General features: G+C 40.9%; 1 protein-coding gene across 2 annotated transcripts in view; it reads right to left on the reverse strand.

Annotated features, from left to right (window-relative positions):
- LOC131237353 (probable alkaline/neutral invertase F) overlaps positions 1-21,996 on the reverse strand; it is a 64,405-nt gene that overhangs the window by 13,412 nt on the left and 28,997 nt on the right. The window contains exons 4-5 of one of the 2 annotated variants that reach the window (XR_009167193.1): positions 11,302-11,860; positions 10,138-10,381 (exon numbers count right to left, since the gene is read on the reverse strand). Coding sequence is in view for 1 of the 2 variants with exons in the window: in XM_058235070.1 (XP_058091053.1) it covers positions 11,302-11,860 (559 nt within the window). In the remaining variant the exon portion in view is untranslated. The remainder of the gene's footprint in view (positions 1-10,137; positions 10,382-11,301; positions 11,861-21,996) is intronic. The other variant, XM_058235070.1, reaches the window with a different exon arrangement.

The raw sequence follows: 21,996 nt of genomic DNA on the forward strand, positions 1-21,996 counted from the left end.
CATGCGACCTCAAAAACTTTCAAAAAATCCGGAAGTCGCGTGACTGGAGCCTCGATCATCTTAGCCTTTATCTCGTTGAAGGCCTTCAAGGTTGCCTTCATCCATTGAAACTCTCCTTTTTTTATGCAATCCGTGATGAGAGCCATAATAGAACTGAAGCCTCGAATGAACCACCTATAGAAGGTGGCCAAGCCGTGAAAGTTGCGCACCTCGTGAATATTGCAGGGTTCGGGCCAATTGATAATGGCCTTGACTTTCTCGGGATCCACCGACACACCCTTCAACTGACACAATAAATCCTAAGAAGATAACACTGGTAGACATAAATGCACACTTCTTTAGGTTGACATACAATTTTTTGGCTCTAAGGATCCCACAAACCTGCCTCAAATGGTTGAGGTGTTGTTCATTGGTCATGCTATAAATCGGGATATCATTAAAGTAGACGACCAGGAACTTCCCTATGAAGGGCTTCAACACTTGGGTCATCACACGCATGAAGGTACTCAGGGCATTAATCAGCCCAAAAGGCATGACTAGCGACTCGTATAGCCCATCCTTCGTCTTGAAGGATGTCTTCCACTCGTCGCCAGGGCGTATATGGATTTGGTGGTAACCACTTTTGAGGTTAATTTTCGAGAAGATAGTAGCGTTGGCCATCAGATCCAACATGTCATCAAGACCGGTATGGGAAACCGATACCTGATTGTGATTTTGTTGATGGCCCAACTATCAACACACATCCTCCATGTGCCATCCTTCTTAGGTGTAAGAAGGGCGGGCATGGCACATGGGCTCATACTCTCTCGAATGAAACCTTTTTAGGAGCTCATCAATCTGCCTCTTCAACTCTGCATGCTCTTTTGGGTTCATTCTGTAATGAGGGAGGTTTGGTAGAGTCGCCCCAGGGACTAAATCAATTGCGTGCTGGATATCCCTCATAGGGGGGAAGCTCATCCGGTAGATCATCAAGAAAAATATCACAAAACTTATCCACTACTAGTATGGCTTCAGTGGGTAACTCTACACCAGCCTTTGGTGCACTCTCCCTAGCCACAAGGGCATACACCATCGAATCCGACTCAATCTCTTGCTCAAAGTCTTTGGCATTTAGAATATGGAGAGGCTTAGACTTGGACTTCGATTCCTTTACTTCCTTCGAACCGCTCGCACTACTCTTTGTGGTGGACTCCTTTCCAGTTGTGTTCTTGGGTGGGAGAGGATTTAGCTTGACTTTTTTGCCCTCAAACCCGAATGTACACACATTCGAACTACCAAATATGGTGACATCCCTGTCATAGAGGTAGGGCCTACCCAAAATGATGTGGCCAACATCCATGGGAACATCATCACACCAGAGTGTCTTTATATGATCCAAACTGAATAGGAACAAGACAACGGTGCAAGATTGGAATAGAAGTCTCATCAACCTAAGACACTCTATAGGGTTGAGGATGGGCTTCAAGCTTTAAGCCCAAACGGCTCACAGTACCAGTTGATGCCACATTGGCACAACTACCACTATCTACGATTATCTTGCAACTCTTATCACCACATTTTGCGTAGGTATAGAAGATCGTGTTGCGGCACCAATCGTCAATATTCTTTCCTTGTGCAAAGGCGCAACAAACAACTGCAAGTGTCGCAGTCTATTGCGCTCCCTCTTCCTAATCACTAGGGATCTCCGCAACAAACAACTCCTCTTCAACCAGTCTCAAGTGATAAGAGAAAGAGAGGTAGTTCTCTTTCATTTCTTCCTAATGGACTATTGGGGGTTCCCTCAACCTTTCTTTCTTTTATTCCACGGTAGTCCAAAACCTCTTTGCTTGGCCTACAAGCTTCATCTTAGTAAATCGGACTCGGCGAGCATCCGACATGTCGTAGCATTCAAAATAGTAGTCCATATCCGCCAACCAATCTAAAAAGCTTTAGAGTCCAAGTGCCCATTAAACGCAGGGGCCTCTACACTAACTCCCTTGAGGAGTTGCGCATCTGGGTCACAATGATCACGATGCCCTTCGCGGGGTGGGTGCACTGGTGCGCGCCCACGACCATTTCCTTGGCCACTCCCATTCCTTTGTCTATCCTCCTGACCACCTGCCTAAGATTGGGTATCTACACCAATGGTGGTGTTTGCTCGGATGGAGGTTTTAACTTGATGGAGCATGCATCTAGTTTGTCCAAACGATTATTAACCTGTTGTGAAGATGCTGTGATGCTTGCACCCATGGCGTCCAACTTTTGGCTTATTCTCTTGAGAGACTCAGTAAGTTGCTCACTGTTCATGATGGAGTGAAACCAAAGCCGCGTCTAGTACGTGTGGGCATGCACTACACAGCTCAAGGGGTCCTAAAATGCAACTATATGCGCCTAGACTCCACTATATGCACCCTAATGACATTAGATGAACCTATAGGACGCTATATGAACGAAATTACGCAACTCTACAAAAATCCAGCAATATGGCTGTGAAAATAAATGAACAACAGAAAATTCTGCCATGTGAATTGCTAACTTTCTGATAATAGAAATTTCAATAGCCTATATCATGAATTATGGACCTCAAAACAACCCTAACTAAATGGGTGTGGTGCATGAACTAACCCCTAATCATGCATCGTATTCCCCTATGACAACCTTCTCTGATACCAAATTTGATGCAGGATATGAAATTAAATATGGAGTGCAAGAAATTAAGCTTGTAATTATACTAATATTAAACAGTCACAAAATTCCACATCTTACATACTATCAAACACTCAAAAAGGGGAATCTATGGGGGTCCAAGCCTACACAACTTTAGGGCTGGATCAAATAAAATTATAAGCCAAACAAGCCCAAAGGAGTGTAAGAATCATCCATTCTTGCAAAAGATTGTTCCCAACTCAAGAAATTCGCTAAGTTTCAATTTGGGGGAAAATCTAGGGTTTGAAATTTGGGGATAATTGAGATTTGGGACCCTTTAGGGTTAGGGATTTGGATTAGTTGTTTTTTTTTTTTTTAAATTTTATATTATTATTATTTTTTTTAAGAAAAAAGGAAGGAAATAGAGGAGAAAAGAAAACATGGGATGGTCTGCACACGTTGGACAACTGAAAGGCCTGAACGCACGTGCGTGACAGGTCATTCGCACGTATGTGGGACCCACAAAGTCGAAAACCGCCTTCTAGGCTGGGATCATCTAGGGATGGGCTGCTTCCATACCAAATTTCACGTCGATCCGAAGCAAGGTTTGTGCGTAGTACTCCGCAGAAGTTTTAGCCCCTCAGATGGGTTAGAATCTGAAAATATGTTTGTGCACTGCTGTAGGAGAAATCTTAGATGTAAAAATGGGTGAATCTGAAGGTGGAAGGGGTGTAGAGGGTGATGGATGTGGTGTGTAAGAAGATGGAGATGATTTGGAGCAAATGTGGCTTCGCACCACGGTAGTTAACCCTTCGAGAAAGGGAGGGCTTCGCACCCAATTCAATTCTTCAACCCAAAAAGAGAGGGGAAGAAACATAAGAATTTTTATTCATAAAATATTATTCCGAATGCCTACATGGGATTGCTTTATTTATAAGAAAATCCTAAACCCAAAAAAGACAAAATTACCCTTGCGCCATGTGTGCGCATTAATACCAAAGCTAAAGCAAATAAAATGACTAATCTAAGCAATCAAAGCCATTCATGATGTTTCTAATAACAAAAATAATCAAAACTCAAAATCCTAAATCATCTAAAGTAGTGGGCCGCGATCATGAGATTCGATGGCAGAATCTATGTGATGATTGGGTCCACTCCAATGCTCCATAACGCAGCCCCCTAATTATGAGGCCCTCTGAAGATGTCCTCGTCGATCCAAATTGAAAGTGGGGCGCGCCTCCTCCTTGAATACGTGCGTAGAGGGGGCGTGTGCATGATGTTCCCATTAATAGAACTTCCAATTTAGCATAGGCACGTTCCACACTCGAGGGACATATTTGTAGGTTTTATGATTAGGGTTAGGAAGAAAAAAATCTAAAATTTAGAAAATTTGGATTCATGAGAATTGGGGATATATAGGGTTTAGGGTAGGGTTATGGATGGGGAGTTAAGGGGTTTTGATAAGGAAGAAAGGGAAAATCAAAGGATTGTTCAGTTGTTCTTACGATTAGCCTAGGGGCTCGCATGTGTGGGTCGTTGGCTAGGGTTTTTGGATCCTCAATGGTTGATTTCGATTGGGGTTGAAGTTGGATGATGAAAAGTTGAAGAAAAAGATGATTTGGATGATCTTGGATAGGAAAAGAAGAGAGATGAAGTTTTTCTGGGAAAATACCTCTTTTGGATAGAAAGGAAGAGAGAAGGAAGATGATAGATGGAAGCCTCGCACCCCCGTTGAATGGGGAATGAAATCACACCACACCCATGCTCCAAATCACATGGAGTATTCTTCAAATTACATGAAGAAGAGAAAACACAAAGCTTTTTTTTTTTCCTTCAAAATAATGGCATTAGGGCTTCACACACCCATCTTCTTCTTTTATAGTCTCAGAAAAGACCTTTTTACAAAAAGACATTCTCAGATAAGATTTTCAATATAAAGGTACTTAATAAATTAAAAGTTATTCCTAACTCCCTAATCTCAACACAAATATAAGGTATACGAAAATAACGAAGCATGTAAACAATCTAAACAACTAAACTATTTTGTGGCCCATGGGGGTTCGTAATCAAGATGACTGATGATGATCCAACGGTCTGATCATCGTGTCCACCCAATCCAACAGTCCAATGTGTCCATCACGCTTTTATATGCAGCCCACATGCATCTTCCTAGTGTGGGGTCTTCAAAGATACACAATCATGCACGTGGGGTCTTCAATGTGGCTAAGAATGTGAATTGGGCCAAGTGGGCCCCATGTAATGGTCGTCTAGCCATAAAGAGACTGGCTCAGTCCTCCTCTAGTATGGCGCTCGAATGTCCTCATCAATTCCCCTCGGCTGAGGAGAATTCGCCTCTGGCAAAATAAAGCTGCAGTAATGCTCGAGGAGATCCGGGTCTAGTCACTAAAGCTCTGCCGCTGTGATCCATGTATTGCCTGACTTTCGTCTGCCCTTCCACTTGACAAGGTACTCCTGGTAACCTCCATGTCGTGTGGAAACCGCTTCTTCATTTAAGGTATCCTCTATCTCCTTTCTTCTCGTAGGCATAGATGGTACGGATGGTAAAGGTTAAGAAGAAGGGTCAGGTAACGGCCATGGGTAATGGGACAGGTCAGGGCATCATCATCAAAGTTCATGTGAGGGTTAGGAAAATGTACATGAAATGGTTCAAGATCTTCCACATTAAATGTGGAACTGATACCCATGTTAGGTGGAGGATCTATCAAGTAAGCATTCGAACCCAGTCTTTTCAAGATTTTATATGGCCCAGTGCTACGGGGTTGTAATTTTTTTATGGTTCCCTGTGGAAACCTTTTTTGACATATTCTAATCATGACTTCATCACCCACAACAAACTCTTTAAACCTATGGTGTGAGTCAGCAATCATTTTGTATGTTTCATTACTTATATTGATTCTTTTTCTAATCTCCACATGCAAGTCGTGCATATGTTGTGTAAATGCATGTGCAAACTCTAAAGGCTTATGAACATTGACATGGGTATGCAATCTGTAGGGGTCCTAAGCTCATATACTTGTCTTTCCAGATCCACTTCCTCCCCGGGACTCATTTGATCGTGACGAAGGTTTGGCAGAGTCAACGCGTGAATGTCCTGCACGGGTGTAAGCTCATCTGGTAGGTCCTCTGGAATAACAATACTAGACTTCTCCAATACCAGACCCACCTCAGATGGTAACTCTACAACACCCTCGGGTGTAACCTCAGGTGGCATCTCCATAATAACCTTGGGTGTGACCTCATTAGCCATGTGGGCATACAACGTCAAATTAGTTTTAGTCTCTCTTTCAGACTATTTGGCATTAACTATAGGAAGAGACTCAAGCTAGAGTTTCGTCACATCTTTAAGACCACATTTCTTGACATTCTCCTTTTCCGTGATGCTTTTGGGCGGGAGAGGCTTCATGACAATCCTTTTGCCTTCATACAGAAATGAACACGTATTCGAGAGACCGAATAATGTTGCGATCCTGTCATACAACAAAGGCTTGCCCAAAATGATGTGGCCTATATCCATAGTCAAAACATCACACCACAATGTGTCAGTATATGAACCAAACTGGATGGGAATGGGACAATGCTGAGAAACCGGAATCGAAGATGCATCAACCCACGAGACTCGATATGGCTGAGGGTGAGGAGCAACTAGCATACCTAAGCGGTCTACGATGCTAGCAGAGACCACATGGATATAACTACCACTATCATTGATCACCTTGCAATTTTTTCCACCACACTTGGCATAAGTGTGGAAAATTGAATTCATGCGCCAATCACCACTTTCTACAATTTGGCCTAAGGCGCGGTTAATAATTACAAGTGGCACAATCTCAACTCCTTCAATTTGATCCCCGACTTGTGATTGGACATCTTCCCTAGTGTCGGGGTTCGCCTGAAGGGAGGCTTCAAGCTGATCGACACGCGCATTGGTCATGGTCAATTGAGTCACGATGGTCCCATTGTGCACTTCAATGACTGTTAGACGGTTGTTGATAACGTTAAAGGCCTCAGTAATCTATTTTAGATTCATAGTGGGATGTAGACCAAAACCACGTCCTGAGTGAGTAGGCATACACAAGGAAACTCTAAAAGGAAACCCTAGGTCCTAGGATAATGTTATGACAATGATAAAACTAACCTAGATATCACGCTGGACACACTAACCAGAAAATTTGGCAAGTCACTATCCTCAAATATTATGTTGAAAATTCGGTAGGGAGGTAATCCAAGGGTGCCAAACTGAAAATTCAGCAAGAGTGTAATATGAAAATTACAAGCTGAAAATTCAGCAATGTGACAAGCTGAAATTACTATGCTGAAATTTCAGCAATTGTATGAGTGGAAATGCGAACTGAAAATTCAGCAATAGGATACTCTAAATAAAATTTAGCAATATGATCTTATATGCAATGAATGCTCTCCTAACCCTACATGTGACTCTAACTTAGATGCAACACAAAAATCCTATGCTAAACCTATGTCTCTGATACAAAATTTAAAGCAAGACACATGATTTGTTGCTAGCATGCAACGTGGAGATTATGAAAGATTACATAAAGTAATTCAATTAACAAAAGATGCTAACTCACCAAGTAATTAAGATTAAACAAAAGGAAATAAAATCTTATTTAACTTAGATCACATGCCCACATGCTAAGAAATCACATAAATCAATTAAAATTAGGCCCGATGGAAGGATAGAACTTCCAATTTAGCATAGGCACACTCCACACTCAAGGGACATATTTGTAGGTTTTATGATTAGGGTTAGGAAGGGAAAAATCTGAAATTTAGAAAATTTGGGTTCATGGGAATTGGGGATTTTGGAATTAGGGTTTTTAAAAATTGGGGATATAGGGTTTAGGGTAGGGTTATGGATGGGGAATTAATGGGTTCTGATGGGGAAGAAAGGGGAAATCAAAGGATTGAGCGGTTGTCCATACGGTTAGCCTAAGGGCTCGCACGTGTGGGTTGTTGGCTAGGATTTTTGGGTCCTCAATGGTTGATTTCGATTGAAGTTGACGTTGGATGATGAAAAGTTGAAGAAAAAGATTATTTGGATGGTCTTGGATAGGAAGAGAAGAAGATAGATGAAGTTTTTTGGAAAAATACCTCTTTTGGATAGAAATGAAGAGAGAAGGAAGATGATAGATGGAAGCCTTGCACCTTCATTGAATGGGGAATGGAATCACACCACACCCAAGCTCCAAATCACATGGAGTATTCTTCAAATCACATGAAGAAGAGAAAACACACAAAAAAAAAAAAAAATTATATTTTTTTTTCAAAATAATAGCATTAGGGCTTTACACACCCATCTTTCTCTTTTATAGTCTTAGAAAAGACCTTTTACAAAAAGACGCTCTTAGATAAGATTTTCAATATAAAGATATTTAATAAATTAAAAGTTGTTCCTAATTCCCTAATCTCAACACAAATATAAGGTACACCAAAATAATGAAGCATGTAAATATTCTAAAAAACTAAACTATTTTGTGGCCCATGGGGTCCAGAATCAAGATGTCCGATGATGATCCAACGGTCCAATCATCGTGTCGACCCAATCCAACGGTCCGATGTGTCCATCAAGCTCCTATATGCAGCCCACGTGCATCTTCCCCGTGTGGGGTCTTCAAAGATGCATGAACATGCACGTGGGGTCTTCAATGTGGCTGGGAATGTGAATTGGGCCAAGTGGGCCCCATTTAATGGTCGTCTAGCCATAAGGAGACTGGCTCAGCCCTCCTCTGGTATGGTGCTTGGATGTCCTTATCTCATAGGACCCTGGATCTTTGACGCCGCTTGATCTATTCCTATTTGATTTTACTCGCATAATTTGGCATTAAAGAATATCTCAGAGAAATAATCAGATGATAGCGGACCAGATTCCTCCTTTGAATCCAAGAGCTAAATGGCCGAGAGGAGGTTGTTAACCTCAACCTCAATCTCAATGAATTCTTCTCTGCATGTTATCAGCTTAGATTTAAGGAGCTTCAACTTCTCACTGAGAACTTTCCTAGGAGCTTCAACCTCAACCTCGAGTATTTGCCTTTCTTTTTAAATTTGTCAACCGTAAAACATTGTTATCATCATCATCATCATCATCTAAGCCTCATCCCAACTAATTGGGGTCGGTTACATGAATCCTGTTAAGCCATTCCACTCCATCAAGGACCATATTGTTAGCTAAACCATAGGTCATCAAAAAAAAATTTCTTACTACCTTCCCCCACATCTTTTGGGGCCTTTGCCTTGCCCTTTTAGAGACTTTAATTTTCTCAACCATCATAGAAATTTACAAATTCCATGATATATATCCTAGATGTCAACCAAACAACGGATCTATTGATTCCAAGAGTAACAGATCTATGATTCGCTACTAGTAGGATTTGTTAGCTCCCCTAGGATAACAAACTTCCACCATCAAAAGAGCCCTTTAGTCAGCAGCTTAACACATCTTGGATGTCATTGAAAACCAATCCAACATATACGTCAAATTTTCACAGCAAACAATGATGGTGACATAAAGAGCCTCATGGAGATGAAGGGTAAGAAAAGATTGGAAAAAGGATACTCTAGTAGTGTCACATGGGCATCTCTACTTAGTCATTGTTGACACGCTTAGTTGAAAGAACCCTCTACCTGCTTTGGACTCACTCATACTCCTGCTTCCACTTCATAGATGTTTACACCTACTAAAATTTGGACGATAACACCTTACTCTTCCAGTTGAGGCCACTATTGCTTCCTTGTCATATTGTGCAACTAAGGATAAATCTCAATGGAGGCCAATGAAAAGAATATGGACAACTTTGTTTTCGCAGTTAGTGCTTTCTCACTAGTTCACCCCTGTCTTAAGTAAATTCTACAATAATAGCATTCTAAAGTCATTGTTAAATGTTTTCAAGATGGCTCTTATTTTTTTAGCATCTAAATAGGATATAACTCTCCCCAAAAATTGAGATGTGCCTGAATAACACAATGAAATGTTGCTTAATAGAAGTTTTTGAGCAAAAACCCACCTGGGCTTCAAGAAAAGGCTAGCAAAAACCCAACTGGGCTACAAGAAAAGGCTATGTTTATGATTTTGACAATTCAAATAAGTGCACAAAAATATTACAGAATTCAATAAATTGTTCCAAATTTTACCATCTATGAGTCAAGAACATTAAACAGACACGCGCGTGCGCGCACACACACACGAAAAGAGAAAAGAAAAGAAAGAACAACAAACAAACATAGATATGATATCCATGCATGAAGTTTTATATGCAATGGATGGAGGTTCAAGCCCATAGCTCAATAGTAGCAGTCTTTGCTTCAACAATGAGATCTCGGTTTCAAGCCCAGCTTTGCTACCAGGAAAATAAAAATTAAGATGATATTTATGCATGAACTATTACGAATTGAGTTCACTGTTCATCAAACTGTCATATTCTCAGAAAGAAGTGCCACTGTTCTACACTCAAAGACAACTAGAGCAAAGGCACCTACTAGGAAGAAGGTCCCACATTTGAATCCATCCATCAGATATTGCACCCATGTCTTGTTATACGTATATTCAAGTTGAAAAAAGTGTCATTCACAGTGTTTTTGATTGCTTCGGTTGAACTTCAATTTTATTTTTTTTCCAGAAAGGTGGGAGCACACCACCTGAAACTTTGTTGATATGAAACTAGATGTACAAAATTTCAGATGGGCACCACAAAACATCCAGGCCACACCTATCGTATAGCTCCTATACACAGAAAAAATAAAAGGAGAATAAGACAATCTATCATCTCAAAAACTTCAAGAAAAACCTGCATATTGATACTCAGAATGCCCAATGACAAGTGCAAAGATAGGAAAGATGAGTTTTAATATTCCATACCATTAAAGTTTTCTACTAAAATGTGACGTGCAATAGATAAAGTTCCTAATGAAAAATACTAAATATGCTTCTCTAAACTTCTTCCCCCGGACCATAGCATGCACATGCCAATATGTACGTGTGTATGTAAATATGTGTTATTCTTTTACTGCAAATATGATTCCAGTTCAAAATTTCATGTGAAGAAAGTTCATGAAAGAATGCATATGATTCTCATTAACAAGAATGCATATTTGGAAAGGGGTGGGCTATAGTGGTACTGTTACCACCGTAAGCTTATGGTGATACAGGGAAGATGTGGGACCAAGTGATGTATTCACACCATCCAACCTATCCATAAGATGCATCACTTCAGAAAACCGCAAGGGTCCAAAAATCAGCCCGATCCAAAACTCACGTGGGCCACAACACAAGGAACATGTTGAGAAGGAATGCCTGGCGTTGATTAGTGTGGGGGTCCACCATGTTGTGATTATAATCAAGTACATTAACGTCATCCAGTCAAGATGAGGAGTCAGGTCAAAAGACTCAAAACTAACGCTGTTTTGTGATTCAAGTAGGCCCTGTGAAATTCAAGGTGGGCATCCCTCACAGCTTGTTCCCTTTCTGTGGCCCACCTTAGTTTTCGATCAGACAATGTTTTTTTGGCATAGAGGTTTTCTGATGTGACACAGCTGATAGATGGGTTGGATGGTGTGAATACATCATGTGGCACCTGCATTTGCCCAGTATGTAGTGGTACCACTTTAGCGCGTCTTTGTAGAAATGCATTGCAGATTTCTCACCAGGCCATGATCCTCCATTGTGGTAGCTCCACCTAGTATTTTTTGGGTCGCAACCTGTCACAATCTGCCACTCATGACCTTCTATGGCAGGATAACAAATCTTTAGAGGCATTTCTCCAACCAATTCTTGCCAACGTGTTTCAATAAGATCCATAATTGCTGCAGCTTGCTCAGGGGTTGCCAAAGATGATAAAATTGCAACGCAGTTACCCAAACAAAACCAACGGAAATCCATTTTTGCCGGACTAACATTTCCAATAAAGTAACCACCACGAGTTGGCATGAAATCAAATACCCAATCCGGAAGAGAATCAGGAATTACGTTGAACTTGTTAACTGCAGTATGCGAGTATTCCTCTGTTTTATACCGATAGATATCATTCAGTTGCTGAAAGTCGAGCCAAAAGTAACTTCGCATGTGATAACTCAAGGCATGGAGGCGTTTAACTATTCGCTCCACAAACTCCTTCCCCTCATTATCTTGCTTGAGCAAAAGCAAAGCACATCTTAGAGTCATGAAAAAAAGTGCTTGTATTTCAATAGGGTACCCATAAACATCCTGCAAAAGTGAAAAGATAAATTATTCACAAAAGGTCAACTTCAGGAAGGAGAAAAGTCATATCATGAGATTAATGACAAATCCTTCTTCAAAATATGAAGTTCATTCATTTCAAATCTCACACACAGTGTGCTAGGCAAAAAGAAAAAGGGAACCTACATCAACCATATCTGTCGAATCATCAACAAACCCCACTTGTACCAGCCCTACTCCTTTAAATCATTCCTTTATAGACCATGGAGACTGTCCATCCGTGCGTGAGCAGGTGATTTGCTCAAAGGCACATTGGGTATGATGCTTTTCTTTTCAACTCTTTGATAATTTATTAGTCTCTTGTGTAAGATTTCCCACGTTCCTAGCGCGAAGTTTATAAATATATATGAAAGATAAATGCGGGAATTTTCCAGTGATAACAGGAATCAGAGGGACTGAATTGTAGCCACACCAATATCCTTCGATAAATCGTTCTTATTTGAGAAGACCAATACGTAATCTCTGCTATATGACATTTTCCTTTCCCTAAACCTGGTGGCAACCATTGTATAGTCTATCACATATAAATCATGCCCATATCTATACTACATATAATGCCAGCAGCCCTGGACAATTCTGCCCTTGATATTAGCTTTTGGATGCCTCTGGAGCTTTGGTTATGAGAGGACAGGAAAGAGATTCACTATTTGCAATGAGTTCAAAGTCATTTTTTGGAAAATGTAGCTCTTCAGCAAAAGATAGTTCAGATTTTCCTTGCTCACCACAATGGCCTATATTGTAGGGCTTCCCTCTTCTTTGCATGTAGCCCAGTTGCACATTCCCTCTTCTTCAGCATGTGTCTTGCATGGAACTGTAGGATTAGGGGGACCATGCAACAACGGTTCTATGGGGCCTACTCTAATGGGGGACCTTCAGCAAAGGACAGTTCAGATTGCATCGAGGAGTTTTTGGATGACATCGAAGGTGTTGGTATGGGCCAGCACCCCAACCGTGAATGAACCGTTACACCGACATTCATTGATCCCCCGACTTGGCTATAAAACTATTGTTCCGCCTTTGGCTAACAGCTTAAGCTTTTAACTCAACTGGTTGGAATAGTAGGGCCGAGGTTCTAACAAGTGGTATCAGAGACTGGTAGGTCAAGGGTTCGAGTCGCAGTGGGTGGTGGCGCTGGGAGGGGGATTGTTGGTATGGGCCAGCACCCCAACCGTGACTGAACCGTTACACTGACATTTATCGATCCCCCGACTTGGCTATAAAACTATTGTTCTGCCTTTTGGCTAATAGCTTAAGCTTTTAGCTCAACTGGTTTGAACAGTAGGGCTGAGGTCCTAACAGAAGGTTGGACGATGACATCAACAACTAACACATTGTGAAAAGGCATGCAGTTTCCAAATCGAATTCAATTCGGACTTGTACCTTCGATGCCATCGAAGTGCCAAATTCGATGGCATCGAAGGTGCGCAGAGTGCGTAAATTTGAGGCGGTTTCCAAAGTCGGCCAAACAAAACCTATTTATTTGGGTTTTTCAAGTGATTCTAAACACGAATTAGGGTTGGAGTAGAGCCAAAGGTGTAGCAGCTTCCAAGGAGTTCTTTCTTCTTCTTTAGTTTTTAGTGTTTTTCTTTGAGAGTTTTAGTTTAATCATCTCTTTGGTTGGCTAATCTTTTAGATAGAGCTAAGAGGTGAAGCTTGTAGTTTATTTTGATACTTATTTTACTTTGATTCAAGTTTATGTTGAACTTTCATTGATTTCTAGTTTGAATGAAGGAATATTTTAAGTTTTCTATGATTTATTTTGACTGAAATTACAGTAGATGTTGTGAAAGCTTTTGATATCTTTTTATCCGTTTTGCAATCGTGATCTATAAAATTCATGATCCACCATTGTCTATGAGCATGGTTGATGCATGAATTCCCTGCGATCATGAGATTGGTGTTTCATGAATGAACTAATTCAATGAAGTTCAACACCAAACTGTAATTTAACTGCTCCATCTTCCAACTGGATAGAATAGGACTTTGATTCTAGTTGTGTTCGATTGAATCAAATAGAATAACATCATAAATGGTTTGGATGGCATCTAAACATCAAGGTGGAGCCCAAGAAGGTTTCAACGGTAGTGATTTCTTTCCTTAATTTTCCCTCTCGTGTGGCCTACTTGAGATTTGGATCCACCTCAATTTTGGTATCATGTCCTAAAATAATCTTGCAAAACGGATGGTCATGGTGTATTTCTCAAAAACATCACTGTGGGCCCCACCTAAGCATTCGAATGCAAGAACTTTCTGCTAAAGCCTTTCGCAGGAAATCCACGACCGGAAGTTAGTTGATAATCTTGCTACGTATGACACTTGATACCCAACACTTGAAAATGGTACATGTGGTGAATTCTAACACAATCTAAACCGTGTTTTTACTTTCGTCTAGGCCTGTGTGATCTAATCGAGAAGTTGAATGGCAAAAAGAAAAAAACATTAAAATGGCCTAGGAAGTTTTTAATGGTGGGTGCTTAATCACCACTGTTTCCTTTAGTGTGGCCCACCTGAGATGAGGATCTGCCACATTTTTAGGCTCATCTCCTAAAATTATCTGACAAAATAAATGGACGGCATTGAAAAAATATAACACATCATGATAGACCCACAGAGAACGGAGCCACCGACCCATGGACCCAAACAAGACCCACGCTGGCTACTTTATAGGAAGTGGACTACGCACGTACTAAGTCAACTCTGTGGGGCCCATCGTGATTTATGTATTTTATCCACTTCATCCATCCATTTTACCAGATAATTTTAGGGCTTGATCCCAAAGATGAAGCATATCCAATGCTCAAGTGGACCACACCACAAGAAACAATGTAAATTGAACGTTTACTGTTGAAAAATTCTTAGGGTCCACAGAAGTTTTGGAACCTCATCATTTTTGTGTTTTACCTTCATGCATGTCTATGTAATCTTATGAACAACTTGGTTGACAAATAAACATCATTGTGGGCCCTAAAAAGGTTTCAACGGTAGGAATCATTGTCCCCACTGCTTTATCTGGTGTCGTCCACTCGAGCATTGGATCTACCTCATTTTTGAGCTCATCACCTAAAATGATCTCGTCAAATGGATGGACCATGTGGATATAACACATACATCATGGTGGGGTCCACGGAACATGGTGACGTCCACACGCGTCTGCACACCTCACACCACGATAATCCGCTCCTCGTTAAAAAAGGCTTCGAGAAGCCATTTCTTAAAATGGAAGAGGGTTCCGGAAGGGAACCCTCAAAACCCTAGAATCCCCAAAAATCACTCCCAAATCCCTAATCTTTCACAAATATTCGCCGAAATTATCATGTCATTTGAAATATTTTATCTATTCAAAGAAAAAAAATGGAAAGTTGAGATTTTTTTTCGCACTTTAGTGCAACGATTGATCGATTGGCCCGCTGCTACTTCCGATCAACGATCCTCTTCTACAATTGGCCCACTACTACTTCTAATCAATTATCCTCTTCTACAAACTACATGTACCGAAATTTGAAAGTTCCCCCCTTTTCCCCCATTTTCAAAAAAAAATTGGGTATTTATGTAGTCCCCCAATATCAGACCTTTTATCGTCGAAAAGGGGTTGTTCGCTACAATTATCCTGTCATAGAGTAGGTAGCTACAACGATTTCCCGCCAATAATTGTATTTTTCGCAAAATAATAATAATAATAATAATAAAATGATATAATCATTGAAAAATCACCGATATTAGGAAGAGAAACAAATAAAGTGAGTTTTGGTGTCGCAACTCTAGCGACACCGATAATATCGATTTTTCGCCAATAATAGGAACACTGATCACTCAAATAAACTGTAGGCACAAATATCATCCTCATACAAAACTTCTGCGACCCCACAAAGTTTCCATTAGTGGGCATTTAATCCCCTCTATTTCGTGTGGTGTAGCACACATGAGTTTCGGATCTGCCTGATTTTTATATTCCTGTCCTTTTTTATGTTGTAAAACTAGTGAACGAAGTCGATTTGTTACGAAAATCTCCATAGGCCCACACATCTTCTAACTACAAGAAGTTCCAGAAGCACAAGCAATCTACGTCCGTCTTTGGCGCGAGCTAAAGGTTTCCATAAGAGGTTTGGCCTCTGCTTCACCCAACACAGTGCGGCCCTGACCGTGGAGCATACCTTGATGTATGTGTTGTATATTCATTTCGCCGACTCCTTTTAGGTCATGAGCCCAAAAATTAAGCAGATCCAAATCTCAACTTGACCATACCATAGGAAACGGTGTTGATTAAATGTCCACCATTAAAAACTTCATAGGGCCCATCGTAATGCCCACCTTAATGTTTGTTTTCCATCTAACCTGTTGATACGGACAAACAGACCTGGATGAGGGAAAAAGAAAATACCAGCTTGATCTAAAACTTGTGGCCCACAGGAAATTTTTAATGATGGGCGTTCATCACAACTGTTTCGTGCAGTGTGGTCCACTTGAGATTTAGATTCGCCTTATTTTTGGGCTCGCATCCTAAAATGATTCGTAAAATTGGATGGACAGCGTGGATTAAACACATACATCATAATGGGGCCCATAGGGCACCATATGCGATGAGTGTCTAGGTTAAGGGCTCCGTGGGGATTTTCATCATTTTAGGAAAAACCATACTTTAAACAGATTGAGTTAGAGAAAACTAACAAAGGTACCTAGTTGATTGACAATAAATGGATTAATGAGGTAGCTTAATGAAAACTTAATTAAAAAAAGGTATCAAAATGTAAATACCATATTAATTAGGTAATATTTTATAAAATTCCCTTTTTTTGAAAGGTAACAATAATTTTATTAAAAGAAGTGCCAAGATGGCATTTCAAAAACAAAAGCTACAACCCAAAGAAAGGAAAATTACAATCCTTCAAAGCATGTATACAAGAGACCTACTTCACAACATATAACCTTGCCCTACTAGTGACCCGCTCCACTTCATTGCTCTCATTCCAAAAGCACCTCCCATTCCTTCCCCCCATATCACCCAAAGGGCAGCCAATAAACTCTAACCTCCATACTACCCTCGCTTCTCGAGCTTCCTTTTTTTTTTTTTTTTTGTTTGTTTTGTTGGGGGTTAGCTTGTTAGTACACACCCATGTCAGTACACACACTCCATGTTAGCCACCCCCACTAGGGATCGATACCAAGACCTCAAGTGTTGAAACGAGGCATGCCAAGTCTTGAAGAGAACACAATATCAAAATCCATAAACACAAATAAAGAATATGAAATTTTATCATTTAATGCTCTTTTCACTTAATGTTTAGATTGATCATCATCAATACAAGAAATCCAGACCATTATTTTAAAAATAAAAAATTAAAAAAAAAAATGAGGTGCACCATTGGATAGTTCTCACCATAGAACCCTTGTTACTTCTCAGGTCAAGTCTTAAATCGGCCAACAAATAGCCGATTAAAGGCCCTCCAGAATAATGACATATACTTGACCAAAGAAGAGGCAATGGTCTTTATATTAGCCCACCTTGTTATATGCATAAATGTGGGGCCCACACAAGTTGTCCAAATGCCCATGACAAAAAAGTGATATAATCGTGTAAAAAATTCATTATAACTTTTTATTACGATTAATGGGCCTTGACTCAGATTTGGGCCCACTTGACTAAAAGGGCCAAGGACGACACTGTCATAGTAACGCTTGTTGTCGAAGCGCTTCACTAGGTGGACCCCACAATCCACTACAGTTTTAGTCAAAAAGATAGCTAACTATTTAGCCATCTACTAATTGGCCCATCAAATGAGTAGGCCCACCTAACCCATCACTTGGGCCCATTCCTCTTTCTTCTTCTTTTCCTCTTCTTCCCTAGGGTCTCAAGAAAATCCACCACCCATCTTTCTCATCAAGGCAACCATTGCTACATGTCATACACATCCAAGGGAGTCTACAAGCAGTAAGGCTGTTGACAATGGCTGGCGGTGACTTCCTAGGAGAGAGAGAGAGAGAGAGAGAGGTGGCAACCGCGGCTGCCACTACCTCGGCTATTGCAGGCGGTGGTGGCAAATGAGAGGGGAGAAACGAGAAAGAGAAAGACAGGAGAAGGAGAAAAAGAGAGGGTAGGAGGTTGTGCAGTGGCTACGACTGCCAGTGGTCATGGATGTTGGTAGCAACGGTGGTGGTGACACTTCCATTTATTGGTAGTCAGGGTCAACGGCAGCTACCACCGGGCATGAAGAAGAGAAGGAGAAAGAGAAGGCAGGGAGTTGATGTATGTTATTGTGATTGGGGCTGTTGTTGTTACTATAGAAGTGGCAGTGACCCACCCCTTTTCTATTTATTTCTTTTATGTCATGCAACAAACAATTGTTGTACTTCTCTCCTTCTATTTTTGGCAGTGGTCATGACTAGAGCTAGACACGAACTGAGTTAGCTCGGTTAGCTCGCTCGACTCGACTCGGAAAAGCTCGACTCAACTTCGCTCGAAACTGGGTTTGGGCCGAGTCAAGCTAGTTTTTGGAGCTCGAAAATATTTTAAGTCGAGTTTGAGCTTGAACGAGCTCAACTCGACTCGGCTCGAACCCTGACTCAAATCGACTCGGTTCAACTCGAATCGAATTGGCTTGGTGACTCGCTCACTTATACTTCCAAACCCTCTCTTACCTCCACTCTCTCTCCCCCTCTCTATTTTTCCCTTTTGCAGCTCTGTATTGATTCAAATGCAAAAAATGAAGGTAAAGTCCTCCATCACCATCTTCTGCAAAATCTTTCTGTCTCAGATCAGCATCTAAACACCAAATTCATCATTTTCTATGCTAAAATCATTGATCTTGATGCTGCTCGTCGAGTGTTTGATGTAATGCCTCAATGAAGTATTGTTTCTTGGACTACTCTCATATTAGGCTATTCTCAAAATGGGTATTTGAGGGAAGCTTTAGAACTTTTCTTGGTGATGTGTCGATCAGGTTTTAAGTCTAATCAGTTTAGTTATGGGAGTGTTTTGAGGGCATGTACGGGTTTACTATGTATTAGAAGTGGCAAACAAATTCAAAGGTATATTGAAAAGAGTCAATTTTGTGGGGATTTGTTTGTGCAAAGCGCTCTTGTTGATTTGCATTTGAAGTGTAGAAAGATTGAAGATGCAATCTATGCGTTTGAGATAATGTCGCATGGGCTTGAGCTAGCTAGTCAAGCTTGAGGACCGAGCCGAGCCGAGTTCGAGCTAGGGTTGGCTGCTAGATGAACCGAGCCAAGCTATGTCAAGCTCAACTCGGTTCAACTCATGTACAACTCTAGTCATGATTGTCTTTCATCCCTTAGACATTGTAGCAATGGTTGCTATCCTTACCCCCCTACTTTTTTTACTTTTTTTTCCTTTTTTACTATAAAGCACAAGGTTTGGCCGGTACTCCATTTCCCTTTTTTAATTAATTGGTGAACATGGTTGTCAACGCAAACCTCAGTGGTGGCCATGCCATTTCTACAAAAACCAAGAAGATTAATAGATTGTTGTGTTTTAGTCAAAATGATGTAGGACCAATGCATGAACTCAAATAATGTGAGAGATCAATAAGCAAATTTAAATTAATTAATGAAAACTACAAATCTTGCTACCATCACCACAAATATCAAGATTCTAATAGGAAATCATGCATAGTTTAAGCCTAAGTTGCCAAGCATCAACCTGCAGGACCATTAAACATGAGAAACTAGGATCTAATGGATGCAGAAACATCCAAATAGCATATGGTTAGGCCTAATGTAAAGGGGAAGGTATAATACTACCTAGGGTTTACCAGATTTGGGTGTGGGTGAAACTAGGGTTAGGAAAGTTCGGGGGGAAAAGGTGAAATTAAGGTTAAAGTGGGAAAATAAATAAAGGGGTTAAAGGATTTAGGTATTAGGAGGTGGGAATTAGGGTTTTGGATGTAGGGAAGTTAGGGATTTTAGGTTAATTGAAGGATTTGATGATCTAGGGTTTGAGAAATTGGGGAAATTGGGAGAATTGGGATTTCAGGGATAGGGTTTTGGACAAGGAAGATGGGGTTTGGAGGAATAGTTCAAAGAGGCAAGGGAGAATAGAGATATGATCGTACGGACCAGCCATGGGCTCACACATGAGGTCGTCCAATCACACATGTGGGGTCCGATTGGCTAGGGTTTGGTCCGTAACCTTGGGATTTTGAGGGAAAGGAAAAGGAAGAAAGGAAGGAGTTGGGATACTTTTTGGATGGTTTGGGATGAAGAACTAAAGAGATTTCAACAAAATACCTTATATAGAAGAACTCAAAAGGGACAAATGAGAACCTCGCGCCCTTGTTGATGAAAAATCGACCTCACTCCAATCTCTCTTTCAAATCACATGGAAGACTTTTTCACATCTCATGAAGAATAGAAAGAAAGAGAATTTTCTTTTTTATTTTAATGAGCAAAAACCATCAAGGAGCTCTACACCCCCTCTTTATATAGTCTCAAGAAGTTTTGAAAATTACAAAATAAAATGTTTTATGACTTTTAACCAAAATAACCCTAGTCTAATGAAAAAACATATAAAACCACTCATAAAGTGTTCAAAGCATAAATCCAACATAAACTAGATCCTAAAACATATATATATGTCCTATGATGAAAAGAATGGTCCAACTTCAACGGCCTGATCATGTAATCCATGCAATCTAACAACTCGATCGTCACGTCCCTCAAATCTAAGGTCCAAATCGCTCCTTAAAGCAACCCATGTGCATCTTCCCAGTGTGGGATCTTCCAGATGCTTGCACATGCACTGTGGGTCTTCAACACCAATACTCGCCTAGCCACAGAGAAACCCGGGCCCGCCTTCTTCTCTGATATGTATGCAAAGGCATACGTGATGTGACGTCCTCATCACAAAAGCTCACGAGACAGTATTTGTTGATGATCAAATTAATAAGAAAAAGGAGCATTAAATTAAATAAAAGTTAAGATTGGAAAAATGACACTTATCTCAATATTTGATGCAATGTCAATCCTTGTAAATCGAAGATCTATCAAAGCTGCTTTGATACCCCTTTGAAAGGCCCGAATGGGTGGGCCCACAATATCTAACGGTATCTGCATGATTTTAGGAATCTTCACAAAATCGACGATGGATGACCCTTGTCTAACAATTCGCCTGATGGGGACATCCCGCGCACGCCGTCCACACGTGGATGCACACCACCCCCCCTACGCTCGTATGCCAGAAAAAGGAGGGCCCCACCGTCGATCTAGATCGATGATGACGTCCAAGGAGGGCTCCTAGCTAGAAGACGAAGTTTTAATTCAAAAGAGTGGGCCCATTAGTCAAGAAAAGCCCATCATGGGATCTCATGATCGTGTCCCACTAGTCAGATTGATTTCATATTTTAGGTTTTGCTTATTAATGTTATTTAGAGCATCATAGATGCTTTAGATTTCTTTGATTAGTTTTTATTTTGGTTTACTTCATCGCCAAGTAATAGGTTGTGCACATGTCGCGAGTTTTGGGGTATAGGGTTTTCTTATAAATAGGCACCCCTTGTAGCTTTTTTCATTCATTGAAGATTAATAAAAATTCTGTGTTTTCTTACTCTCTGAGTTGTGAAGCCTAATTGGGTGCGAAGCCCTCCCTTCATCGAAGGGCTAACTACCGTGGTGCGAAGTCACATCTATCCCGATTCGCCCTCATCCATCGCCATCTCTATTACCCATCTTCCACCATCTCTTCTTCTCATCTCACCCCATCATTTACACTTCGAATCAGTCATCTATTACAGCAATTCTTCTCCCTACAACAGATTTCCAGAATCTGGCCCTGCAGGAGGGCTGAAACTTCGGCGGAATACCGTGTTCAAACCGATCATCCGTTTGGCCTGAAATTTGGAGGGAAGGTGCCCATTCCTGGCCCACCAGACCCTAGCTGGCCAATCCTAGATTCGTGGGCCCCACACACATGCCAGCCACCATCCACGCACGTGCGTCAAGCCGATTTGTTGTCCACTTGTGCGAGCCGATCACAAGTGCTCTCTCTCATCTCCTTCACTCCTCTCTCACCTGATTTCCCTAACCGTAACCCTAGATTATCTTAAATCCCAAATTCTATCCCTATTCTCACCCTAGGATTCCCTGAATTGAAA

The sequence above is a fragment of the Magnolia sinica genome, chromosome 2, assembly GCF_029962835.1.
Source record: "Magnolia sinica isolate HGM2019 chromosome 2, MsV1, whole genome shotgun sequence".
Lineage (NCBI taxonomy): Eukaryota > Viridiplantae > Streptophyta > Magnoliopsida > Magnoliales > Magnoliaceae > Magnolia > Magnolia sinica.